We start from the raw sequence: 13,679 nt of genomic DNA, 5'->3' as shown, positions 1-13,679 counted from the left end.
GGCTACTCAGTAAGTGATCATCATAATCCTAAAAATAATCATGGTTGAAAGATATTAATATTTTTAAAAAGGAGATCTATTAACAGAAATGCATCAACAGTTTTACTTTCCAAAATGCATAATTAAGTATAATTTGAATAATTGAAATGCGTATAATATTTTAACTGCAATGCATAATTCAAAGGATTTCACAAAATACCCTACTAGCGTCCCAAGTAGGTCACCTAGATACCCCATCAGCGTCCTGATTGGTCCACTTAATCCCTATCGACGTCCTAGATAGGTTCACTTAATCCCTCCAGGTCTACTTATACCTCACCGGCGTACTGGATGAGTCCACTTAATCCCTACCGGCATACCGGATAGGTTCACTTATACCTCACCGACGAACCGGATGAGTCCACTTGCATACGTAAAGTATTTCTAAATCTTTTTAAACATTCGAAAGCAGCAATATCATGTACTCAACATATCACTGAAATTATTATTATGAATTTTACTGAAACCATTAATGACAGTAACTTTCAATAACATTTTAAAAATAACTAGTCAAATATTTTGGGCTCAAATTCAGAAAGGTAGCAGTTCGTAAAGACATTCTAGCATAATTGCCAATCTAATATGTATAGAAAAACTCTTATAGAAATCCAAGAATACAGAATTATCACAATTTATGGGATGTCAATTCGCAAATAAACATTTCACAGACAACGCTATAATCAAATGCAAAAATATCAGTTTTCAAATAATAAGGCAGTCATTTGCACATGAATTTTACAATATCTAAATATTCAAAAACAGTAGAAAGAAATCCCACAATTTTACTAAAAGCAGAAATATCACATTTATTTCTAATAATTTTACAGCATCGAAAATTTTCTAAAATAAACAAGAAAAATAAATTTATTTCTAAGAATTTAGAGCATTTAAAATTTCTAACATAGATAAAACATCACAATTTTATTAAAAAGACTATTTTTCGAGACAATGGGGTTATTTACAGTTGCTCATCAGATTTGATTCATCGGAACCACATATAGGTCTGGACCATCAAAATGGTCTAAGAGATTCAAGGTTTAGAGTCCCTAAGTTTTACTTTGTACGGTTACTGCTCTCGCCTTTTTAATTTCTTTGGAGGAACTAACTCTTGTCGGATGGTCAAGCCCCTTGAAATTGCTGACTACATGGCAGAAGTAAAAATTACATAAGCGGAGGAAGACCTCATTACTAGGCTGTTAAAAAGGGATGGTTGGAGAAGGACTACTTCAAGAGAAACATCAAAGCGTGCTTTCCTGTTATCCTCAGAACTCATACGTACATAAGGAATATAAGGAAGAACACTTTTTTTTTTTTTCTAATGATTTACAATATTTAAAATTCCTAACAGTAAATAAATTTTCACAATTTTACTAAAAGTTTATTTTTTCAAAATAATGAGGTCGCTTACGCATAAATTTTATCGCGCCTAAAATTCATGATAATAAGCAGAAGTAATTATTTCATTTCATTTTTATAAAGAACAGATTATTTTTCCAGATAATGAAGTCATTTGCCTAAAATATTTGAGAGGGAGCTTCCGATAAAAATTCAGCTAGGGAGATGAGCTCACTGTGTTTGTAAGAGGGAGAGCGAGAGTGGAGTTCTGTAAGGCGACACCTTACCCTTCACCCTACTTAAATCTTTTAAAACGCCTCCACCTCATGTTTGAGGTGTAGAGTAAATGTCGGCCTTTAACACATGAAAACCTTGTGCACTAAAGGACGTGGCAATGCAACAAAGCTTAAACCAAATGAAGGTAAAAGCTTTTGAAAGTAGTGATGATCCCTAAGGACCATCATGCTCATATGGACCATCACTTATTAAAAGTTTTTTTGTTATTTTTTTTTATTTTTATTTATTTTATTTTTTTGAAATTTTAGGATTATTACATTTTTCCCCCCTTTAAAGAAATTTAGTCCTCTAAATTTGTGTACCTGAATACTGAAAAAGATAGGGATATTTTTCTCTAATTTCGTCTTCTCGTTCCCAAGTCGACTCCTCTTTTGAATGGTACTGCCATAATATACGGACCAAAGGAATCTATTTTTGTGCAATACTTGTACCCTTCTATCCAGTATCAAAATTGACTAGTTAATGAAGGATAGGTCCTTCCTAATCGGTAAAGGTTCATATTTTAAGATATAGGATGGGTCGAGCTAATATATTCGTAGTTATGATACATGGAAGACATTAGGGACATTTGCCAATTTGAGTGGTAAGGCAAGTCTATAAGCGACACCTCCGATTCCTTCAAGGACTTCAAATGGTTCGATGTAACGTGGGCTCAACTTTTCTTTCTTGTCGAATCTCATAATGCCTTTTATTGGTGAGATCTTTATGAAAACTCGATCACCTTCCTCAAATTCAAGATCTCTCTGTAGGTTATCGGCATAATTCTTTTGCCGACTCTAAGCTATCCTGAGCCTTTCTCGAATTAATGCTATCTTATTTGTGGTTACCTGGACAATTTTTGGCCTCAAAAGCTTTCTTTCACCAACCTCGTTCCAACAGATGGGTGACCTGCATTTCCTTCCATATAGGGCTTCATATGGTGCTATCTGAATACTAGCTTGGAAGCTATTATTATAAGTAAACTCAATCAGGGGTAAATGGTCATCTCAACTTCCTGTAAAGTCAATGACATAGGCCATCAGCATATCTTCCAAGGTTTGGATGGTCTTTTCCATTTGTCCATTAATTTGGGGGTGAAAGGCAGTACTAAAAGTGAGTCTCGTCCCATGGCTGACTGTAGCCTAACCCAAAATTTAAAAGTAAACCGAGTATCCCTGTCTGATACAATACTGACCGTAACTCCATGCAACCGCACTATTTCCTTAATATACAACTGGGCCAGTCGATCCAAAGTGTAAGTCGTGCGAATCGGCAGAAAGTGGGCAGCTTTGTTCAGCCGGTCTACAATGACCCAAATGCTATCGTGTCCTAAATTTGTTCTAGGCAAGCCAGAGACAAAATCCCTAGAGATGTGCTCCCACTTCCACTCTGGCACGGGTAAAGGCTGCAACAACCCAGCAGGCCTTTGATGCTCAGCTTTTACTTGCTGGCATGCTAGGCACATAGACACAAATAGTGCTACCTCTTTTTTCATATTATTCCACCAAAAGGTTTTTTTTCAGGTCTTTATACATTTTAATAATTCCGGGATGAATCGTATAACGAGAGTGATGTGCTTCTTTCAAGATTGCTTTCTTCACACTCTCATCATTCGGGACACAAACCCGACCTTTGAATCGTAGCAAATCCTCGCTACATATAGAGAATTCATATCTCTTTCCCTGCTTCACCTCTTCTACAATTGTTATAAGATGAGGGTCTTTCCTTTGTGCCGATCGAATCTGTTGGATTAATTGGGGTTCTGCCTTAATGTTAGCAATCATACTTACCACACCATTAATGGACTGAGCCGGATGTCAATCCACTCTTTCCTCTGACAATCTCATTTCTTGGATCTTTAGATGAGCTAAGACTCCCGTAGATTTTCTACTTAGAGCGTCGACCACAACGTTAGCTTTTCTTGAATAATAATGAATTGTACAATCATAATCTTTTAATAAATCCATCCATCTTATCTGCCGTATATTTAAATCCTTCTGAGAGAAGAAGTATTTCAAGTTCTTATTATCCGTGTATATTTTGAATTGCTCACCATATAGATAATGGCTCCACATTTTCAAAGCGAATACTATTGCAGCCACCTTTAAGTCATGAATCAGATATTTTTTCTCATTTTCTTTCAAATGTCTGGATGCATATGCCACTACTTTTCCATATTTCATTAATACACAGCCCAAGCCTTTATGTGAAGCATCACTATAAATCACAAATCCCCCACTCCCCTCAGGAATAGTTAAAGTATGTGTTGAAGTTAATCAAACTTTTAGTTCTTGAAAACTCTCCTCACATTCACTTGTCCACTTAACTTTGACGTTTTTCTATGTCAATCGAGTCAATGGGGTTGCCATTCGAGAAAATCCTTCTACAAATTTTCTGTAATATCCTGCCAATCCCAAAAAGCTTCGAACTTCAGTCACATTACTTGGTTGTTTCCAATTAACAATGGCTTCAACCTTTGAGGGATCAACTGATAGACCTTCATTTGATATGACATGTCCTAAAAATGTCACTTGTTCAAGCCAAAATTCGCATTTACAAAGTTTGGCATACAATTTCTTTTCTCTTAATATTTGCAACATCATTATTACATGTTGCGCACGTTCCTTTTGATTATTGGAATAAATTAAAATATCATCGATGAATACCACGATCAATTTTTCCAAAAAGGGCTCAAAGACCTGATTCATAAAATCCATAAATACAGCCGGTGCATTGGTTAATCCAAAAGACATGACTAAAAATTCATAATAGCCATACCTTGTTCTGAAAGCTGTCTTGGGAATATCTTCACTTTTAATCTCAAGCTGATGGAATCCAGATCTAAGATCAATTTTTTAAAACACTTGTGATCCTTGTAATTGATCAAATAAATCATCAATTCTAGGTAATAGATACTTATTTTTCACTGTCACTTGGTTCAACTGTCTATAATCGATACACAATTTCACGGTCCCATCTTTCTTTTTAACAAACAATACCGGAGCATGCCAATGTGACACACTGGGCTTGATAAAACCTTTATCTAATAATTCTTCCAATTGTTGTTTAAGTTCCTTAAGTTCTGCAGGTGCCATTCTGTAAGGTGCCTTAGAAATTGGGGCTACCCCTTTAATGGAGAATTCAATTTCACTGTCAGGAGGTAATCCTGACAATTCTTTAGGGAAAACGTCGGGAAATTCTCGGATAACCGAAGTGGTATCCAAATTTATCTCTTCCTTCCTATCTTCTTTGATAAAGGCAGGAAAGCCTTGACACCCTTTTCGAATGAGGCGATTAGCTCGAATACAGGAGATTAAATACGATGGGGAGTCTTCTTTGATACCATTGAAGTAAAATACTAGTTGATTTGAAACACTAAAGGTAACCATTTGCTTGTAATAATCAATACTGCATGGTATGCAGAAAGTCAATCCATTCCTAAGATTATATCACAATCTTGAATTTCTAAGAGTATGAAATCAACCAACAGTTCCGTTTCTTCTATCTTTATTACACAGGATTTGTACACTATATTGGTGTCAATTGAATTTCCCATCGGTGTGGCAACCTTTAGAATGTATTCTAATTGTTCTGGTTCTACCTTTAAGTGGCATGCAAAGTGTGGTGACACAGATGAATGAGTAGATCCAAGATCAATCAAAACATGAGCTACTTTTTGGAAGATAATAAGAGTACTTTTGATCACTAATTTTGAGGCCTGAACGTCTTGCTGGGTGATCGCAAATACTATTCTCTTCATCTGAGGTTTTTGAGCTATCTCTCATTGCTTTGAAAGCTGTTGTATCTGTAAGCTAGGACATTCTCTTATCTGGTGCCCCAATTTTCCACATTTAAAACAGGCTCCAGTATTCTAATAACAAGGGCTCGATCCATGCTTTTTCCCATATTTTTTACATGATTCTATTGGGCTTTGAAGTGGCAAGGCCCTTGGCTTCTTGTTTGCCCTTTCAAACTGTTGTCGATTAGATAGTGTGGGTCTAACCTGACTTTTCTGATTTTTTATCTTTTGGCAATCTTCACAATCTTTTTGGACAATTTGGATTCGATCCACTATTTCAGCATAAGTTCTCAATTTTAAGACTGATATTCTGCTTCTAATAGCTGGTCTGAGACCCCTTTCAAAAAATTTCACCTTTCTTGCCTCATTGTTAATCATATGTGGTGCAAACCTGGCCAATTCAGTAAACTTGGCCTCGTACTGTGCTACTGTCCAGTTTCTTTGGATTAATTCTAGAAATTCCATTTCTTTGTAGTCTCGAATAAAATCTGGGAAATACTTTTCATTAAATGCTTCTAAAAAAACTTCCCAAATCAAGGGTTTATTTTCTTTGACCAATACTCCTTTTGCCATTCGCCACCAATGTTGTGTTGTACCGTCTAACATAAAAACTGCCAAAGCCACCTTCCTATCATCAAGACATTCCATTACCTCGAATGTTTTATCCAATTGCATAATCCATCCCTAGGCGTCCAGTGGATTTACAACACCCTTAAAAGAAGGTGGGTACAATTTCTTAAATTGTTTGATAGTACTCCCACCATTACCTGTAACTGACTGCCTGGGTAGATTGTTGTTTTCCATCTGATGTTGTATTAGAGCAACTATGTTTTCCAAAGCTTTGTGAATTCCTTCCATATTAGCTTCAGCTATTCTGGATCTTGACTTTGTCTCGGTCTGTACACACAATAAATGTGATTTTAAGTACATTCTTTTAAAATTTCGTAAGAATCTTAAACCTATTGCTCGGATACCATAATTGTCACACCCCAAGAATTTACAATACTGATATTCCTGAGCGGTGACAGTCAAAACGAAGCAATTTTAGATATTTACCATGCATTGAATCAAAATCAAACCCCATTTTATTTTATTTTATTTTTGAAATTTTAGGATTATTATATGAACTCTGTTTAATCTAATAATAACATAAAGGTCTCAACATATATATATCTCTTGACAAGACAAATTTACAAATGGCGAATTCTTACAAAGTAACAAAAGAAAGTTTAAGCACAACTACAATATCTTCCAAAGTTGATCCTGACGAGCACTCAAAATGAAACCGCAGTTATCCCGAAAAAAATGTTTACCATAGTTTGATGAGTTTTGCTACTTAGTAAGTGATCATCATAATTCTAAAAATAATCATGGTTGAAAGATATCAATATTTAAAAAAAGGAGATCTATTAACATAAATGCATCGACAGTTTCACTTTCAAAAATGCATAATTAAGTATAATTCGAATAATTGAAATACGTATAATATTTTAACGGCAGTGCATAATTCAAAGGATTTCACAAAATACCCTACTGGCGTCCCAAGTAGGTCACGTATATACCTCATCAGCGTCCTGATGGGTCCACTTATTCCCTATCGGCGTCCCAGATAGGTCCACTTAATCCCTCTAGGTCCACTTATGCCTCACCGGTGTACCGGATGAGTCCCTATCGACGTACCGGATGGGTGCACTTATACCTCACCGTCGAACCGGATGAGTCCACTTGCATACTTAAAGTATTTCTAAATCTTTTTAAACATTCAAAAGCAGCAATATTATGTACTCAACGTTTCACTGAAATTATTAATATGAATTTCACTGAAACCATTAATAACAGTCACTTTCAATAACATTTCAAAAATAACCAGTCAAATATTTTGGGCTCAAATTCAGAAAGGTAGCAGTTCGTAAAGACATTCTAGCATAATTGCCAATCTAGTACGTATTGAAAAACTCTTATAGAAATCCAAGAATACAAAATTATCACAATTTATGGGATGTCAATTCGCAAATAAACATTGCACAGACAACGCTATAATCAAATGCAAAAATATCAGTTTTCAAATAATAAGGCAGTCATTTGCACATGAATTTTGCAATGTCTAAATATTCAAAAACAATAGAAAGAAATCTCACAATTTTACTAAAAGCAAAAATATCACATTTATTTCTAATAATTTTACAGTATCTAAAATTTTCTAACAATTGACAAGAAAAATAAATTTATTTCTAAGAATTTAGAGCATTTAAAATTTCTAACATAGATATATCACAATTTTATTAAAAGGATTATTTTTTCGAGACAATGAGGTCACTTACAGTTGCTCATCAGATTTGATTCATCGGAACCATATATAGGTCTAGACCTTCAAAATGGTCTAAGAGATTCAAGGTTTAGAGTCCCTAAGCTTTACTTTGTACGGTTGCTGCTCTCGCCTTTTTATTTTCTTTGGAGGAACTAACCCTTGTCGGATGGTTAAGCCCTTTGAAATTGCCGATTACATGGCAGAAGTAAAAATTATATAAGCGAAGGAAGACCTCATTACTAGGCTGTTAAAAAGGGATGGTCGGAGAAGGACTGCTCCAAGAGAAACATCAAAGTGTGCTTTCCTGTTATGCTCAGAACTCATACGTATATAAGGACAATAAGGGAGAACACTTTTTTTTTCTTCTAATGATTTACAATATTTAAAATTTCTAACAGTAAATAAAATTTCCCAATTTTACTAAAAGTTTATTTTTTCAAAATAATGAGGGTTTGCGCATAAAATTTATTGCGCCTAAAATTCATGATAATAAACAGAAGTAATTATTTCATTTCATTTTTATAAAGAACAGATTATTTTTCAAGATAATGAAGTCACTTACCGAAAATATTTGAGAGGGCGCTTCCGATAATAATTCGGCTAGAGAGAGGAGCTCACTGTGTTTGTAGAGGGAGAGTGAAAGTGGAGTTCTGTAAGGCGATGCCTTACACTTCACCCTATTTAAATCTTTTAAAACGCCTCCACCTCATGTATGAGGTGTAGTGTAAATGTCTACCTTTAACAAATGAAAACCACGTCCACTAAAGGATGTGGCAATGCAACAAAGCTTAAACCAAATGGAGGTAAAAGCTTTTAAAAGTAGTGATGGTCCATAAGGACCATATTGCTCATATGGACCATCACTTATTAAAAGTTTCTTTTTTTCCTTCCTCTTTCTTTGTTTTTTTTTTTTTTTTTTTTTTTTTTTTTTTTTTTTTTTTTTTTTTCAAATTTTAAGATTATTACATCTAGCTAAACCTCTTGACTGGTAAACTCACTGAGAAGCGAAGAGAGAGAGAGATGGAGTTTTAGAGAGAGAGAGTTTAAATAGAGTGTCATTTTAGTGTTTGTTTGGATAAAAAATTTATAATCAAAGGGATCCCGAGAGTTGTAAGATAGAAAAGATAGAGATCATTTGCTTACGAGTAATATTTTCAATTCTTGAGTCTCATGAGATATGATAGTTAAAATTAAGGGATAAGAAGATATTTTTCCTATGTAAAATGACATAAACACGTCTCTTAAGAAATATGATTTTACAAATTTTCCTCCAATTAAGATATTGTTTTTAAACAATACTATTAAAAGTTTTAGAGGCGCTCCACTAATTCATGTGCGTGCATATTAGTAGGACTGTCCCTCATATTTATTTACTTGTTGACGATATTCTTCCTATGTATATGCCACATGGATGATTGATGAATAAGATATATAATTTTTTATAGCTATTGTTTGTCCGAGATATCAACGGTTAGATAAGGAAAAGTACAAATAATAGTTTCAAAAAACATTTAAATACAGGAAATAGCTTATATAGAGCCGAGGTTCTAAACAATCAAATTAGAGCCCACCTCAAAAATTTCACTATAAGAGGTTGTTTTGATGCCCAAATATCCTCAAATTGTTCATCACGACATCAAGATGCATAGATATGAGAAAAAAAATGGATTTTTAGTTTTGAAAATTTGTAATACATTTTTGGACTGTCAATTTTTAAGATTTTCAAGTTTTTATATATCTGCTGGATCTATACTATTTCTGAAGATATTTTAAGGCTATCACAAAGATTTACACTGTTGAAACCACATGTCTCGACGCTATTTGAATGTGCGATTTATTTTGATTGTTTAGATCCTAGGCTCTATACAAACCGCACCCTTATATAAAAAGCATCTATAAATTTAAAAAAAACACCTCCATTCAAATAAAATGAAGTAAAAAGTTTATATGATGTTGCAATCTTGTACTATAGAAGTAAGTTGCACCTGAAAATTAAGTAGAAAAGAGTATTTTGAAGTTGAAACCAATTGATCATCATGACTTCGAGATATATAGATATTAAAAAAACATAATTTCAAGTTCTAAAAATATTTTTTTTTATAAATAATAATTTGGATCGTCAATTTTAAAGATTTTTAAATATTTATAGATCTGCTCGATCTGTACCATTTTTTAAATTTTAAAATTTCACAATTAGAATAAATATAGGCTTTCAAACCATCTTAAAATTTACAATAAGGGAACCACATCTCCCAGCAAAATTTAGATATGCAACTTACTTGTATAGTAGTGTGCAACTCATACAAACCTCATTCTAAAATGAATAATATAAGGGTGAGGTTTGTATAAGGGGTCAACCTTATACTATTGAAATAACTATTGCAATTTGGGCGCTATATAGTCACATGAAAATTTATTGCTATCCTCAATTATGAAATTTAAAAGTTCTTGAAATGATGACGATTAAACATATCTATACACACTTAAAAATTTTGAAAAAAAATTGAAAATAGACCGTTCAAATAACGAATTAGAAGAGATACGATTTTACGAACATTAAAAAAAAAAAAAAAAAACAAAAAAAGAGGAACCCTTCTCCAGTGGAATTTTTTAGTGTATCGTACTTGTCGTGACACGTTATACAAAGTTTTTCCGTAATGGAATTGCCCAAGCTTCATGAATGGGGAAGAAAACCCTAATGAAGGAAGGAAGGAAGGAAATCTTGAATACAAAACCAATGCGAATATGGCCTACTCCTGCGTGGGATCAATGCGAATATTCCCTAACTACCCTTGTACAAATGCTTAAAATCCCTCAACTCCTCTGACCTCATCAGATATCCGTATTAACTCGCCTCCTCTTCATTGTGCATCAATGGCTCATTCTGAATACATCAGTGTTTCAAAACCCGAACCGTTTGGGTGGATTCTCGGTCTCCATATTGATTTTGTTAGATCGATGATATTAAATTTTGTTTTTCAAAATAATGTATATAAATTCTTAAAAATAAAGAATTTGATTTGTAATACATTTTTAAATATTTTTTATATTATGGTAAATATTAAAATTTGTTTTTTTCATTAATACTCACTTTAATTAAAAAACGATTCACTAAAATCTATTTTTTTTTCATTAATTTTCAACTTCATTTGAATGTATTTGGTTTTAATTTTTTTTTTTGGGAAAAGTTTATATAAGGTTGTAACCTTAAAATGTAGAATCACACATGCACCTCAAAAATTCATCGAAAATGTTGTTTTAATGTTGAAAAAGTCCTCCAATCATTCATCTCGACATCGAGATCTATGAATATGAAAAAAAAAAAAGTGTTTGAATCTCAGAAATAGTGCATTTTGCAACACATTATCTAGACCATCCATTTTTTAGATTTTCGTATATTTATAGATCTACCTGATTTTAACCTTTTTTGAAATTTAAAATTTTTTAATTAGGTATGAAAATAGATTTTAAAATAATACTAAGATTTTTTTACAACAAAATTACATGTTATGATAAAAATTTAAGGTGCGCTCTAATTGGATTGTTTAAGGTTGCAACGTTATAGAAACCACACCCTTTTTTTTGGATATCTTTTTTATTTTTTCAACAATTTTTTGACGGCCCAGAATTTGTCCGGTTAGAACAGTTGAATCGATCGGTTTACCAGTTAGATCGGTTAAACCCCTTTCGAACCCATATCCAATTAACTGCTTCGATTCGATTTTGGAGGCACTGATTCAAGGTTCTCATCCTCGGACTGTACTTTATATTATTATTATTTTATTATTATTATTATTATTTTTTTAAATAATGGTACGAGGATGAGGACCTCATACCGCTCTATTAGGGTTTTGGTATGCCCGTAGCGCAATCCGAGGATTCTAACCTCGGATCGTCTGAATAGTGCTCCTAAAGCATGGGGTACTTCCCTTGTAATGAAAAAATTTTAAAAAATTAACATAATTGATGACTCTCGGACCGTATCGTAATTTTGAAAAACATAAAAAAAAAAATGCAGGTCCACCGACTTTCTTTAGAAATTCCGCCTACAATTAATCATGTCGGGTAATTATTTTTTGTACGTACTTAATTTACTCTTAATTTTCCCTATGTCCTCGCTGTATAAAGTAATGCGCCCTGTTCGTCTTCTCAACTAGTGTTCTCTCGCTCTGTCTCTCACATCAGTCAAAAATGGCGAAAGTCAACAATCTTCGTCTTCTATTCGCTCTCCTCGCCTTCTCCTCCTTTGCTCTCACAGTCTCCTCTGTAAGTACATCAACACCCTCAATGGCTAAGCAATTGATAGATCCACTCCTTTTTATATAAATATGCTTCATTTCTAACTTTCTTCAATCCACATTCTCTCTTTCATTTGTGATCTGAGAAAACCCTAATTATGCATCAGAAGAAAAACCCCAAACCAAATAACTCCTTACCATCAAAACCAGTAAAAAAAGAAAACAAATCTGCCTTGAAAAAAAAAGCCCCAACTCTCATATAACTCTCCTTTTTTTTTTTTTTTTTGCAGGATGATTGTGTGTATACGGTCTACGTGAGAACGAGCACGATCTTAAAGGGCGGCACCGACTCCATCATAAGCCTTGAGCTCAGCGACACATCGGGCGGAACCGTATCCATTCCGAACCTAGAGTCATGGGGTGGGCTCATGGAATCCGGCCACAACTACTTTGAGAGAGGCAATCTCGACATTTTTTCCGGTCGTGGCGCATGTCTTTCGGCCACGCCCTGTGGTATGAACCTTACATCCGATGGCTCTGGCTCTCACCACGGATGGTTCTGCAATTACGTCGAGGTCACCATCACCGGCGTGCACATGGGCTGTGCCCAGCAACTCTTCACCGTGGACCAGTGGCTCGCTCGCGATGCTTATCCCTACGAACTCACTGCGATCAGGGATTCTTGCGACTACACCATTCGAGGTGCAAAGGCAAATAGCGCACGTCGCTTTTCGAGTGCCAGTTCAGAGGGGTCGATTCGCTCTGTGGTGTGAGGTACCGGTATATAATAACTCGTTTAGTCACTTTGTCGAGTCAATTCGTACAGTGGTCGCTTTTATCATGAGTGGAAAACTCGAGATGTTTCTGAGTTCTTGTTTAAATATATTTTCCTACCTATATTTGACAAATAAATGGGCCTCTGCCAGTCTATTGGTAATTTCAGCCGATTTTATTTGAATCGGAGAAATGACTCGCTTAGTAATAGCTGAGTTCGATTCCGAGTTCGATTTGTTAAACACTTTTTTTGTCTCCCTTCTTTGCGGTATTTTAATTGGTTGACATACCCTGTGACCGGATCGTGTCGTTTGACACCTTTTTGTTGGGGCTCAAATCATTTTTTTTTAAATTGTTTGATAGCGCTGCAGCTATATCAATGGGAAAGGTTTATATAGAGCCATTGCTCAAAACAATCAAATTTGAGTCTACCTCAAAAATTTTATTAGAAGAAATTTTTTTGATGCTCAAATAATTGAAATTCATTATTTTTCGTGTCCATGCGTATTGATGTCGAGATGCATATTGATGTCGAGATGATCAATTTGGATATATTTGAGCATCAAAACAACCTGTTCTATTAAATTTTTGAGGTGGGCTTTAATTGGATTGTTTAGAGCCTCGGCTTAATATAAACTTTTCCCATGTTTTAAAGATCGGATTTAATTATTTGATGCCATTTCAATTTATGGGAAAATTATTTATAATAGAAGACCTACCATTCTTTAAAGTTTAAAGCGTGGCAAGTGGCAATATTAATTTGGATAGGTTGGAGTTTCGAAATTTAGTCGAGAGAAATTCAACGTTACCAAATTAGTTGAGTCGAGGAAAATTGGATATTCGAAAAAAAATAAAAAAAATAAAAAAATACATGGTAATGATGTAGTTCTCGACCCAAAAAAATTGGAAA

General features: G+C 34.3%; 1 protein-coding gene across 1 annotated transcript; it reads left to right on the top strand.

Moving 5' to 3' along the window:
- The first annotated feature begins 11,912 nt into the window (after positions 1 to 11,912).
- LOC18422462 (PLAT domain-containing protein 3) lies at positions 11,913 to 12,907 on the top strand. Its single transcript, XM_006826876.4, has 2 exons — positions 11,913 to 12,023; positions 12,286 to 12,907. Exons 1-2 carry the CDS (start codon positions 11,949 to 11,951, stop codon positions 12,766 to 12,768), a joined length of 558 nt encoding a protein of 185 aa, XP_006826939.1. The 5' UTR covers positions 11,913 to 11,948; the 3' UTR covers positions 12,769 to 12,907.
- Positions 12,908 to 13,679: the final 772 nt, after the last annotated feature.

The sequence above is a fragment of the Amborella trichopoda genome, chromosome 4 (assembly GCF_054954075.1).
Source record: "Amborella trichopoda isolate Santa Cruz 75 chromosome 4, AtrichopodaSantaCruz75HAP2 v2.0, whole genome shotgun sequence".
Classification (NCBI taxonomy): Eukaryota; Viridiplantae; Streptophyta; class Magnoliopsida; order Amborellales; family Amborellaceae; genus Amborella; species Amborella trichopoda.
Note: the sequence above shows the minus strand (reverse complement) of the source record. Positions and strands in the feature narration are given on the sequence as shown.

What these genes read in the sequence shown, in the direction of transcription:
- LOC18422462 (XM_006826876.4), top strand. Translation starts at nt 11,949, where the DNA reads ATGGCGAAAGTCAACAATCTTCGTCTTCTATTCGCTCTCCTCGCCTTC. An exon ending in TTGCTCTCACAGTCTCCTCT is followed by an intron (nt 12,024 to 12,285) that starts GTAAGTACATCA and finishes TTTTTTTTGCAG; the next exon opens with GATGATTGTGTGTATACGGT.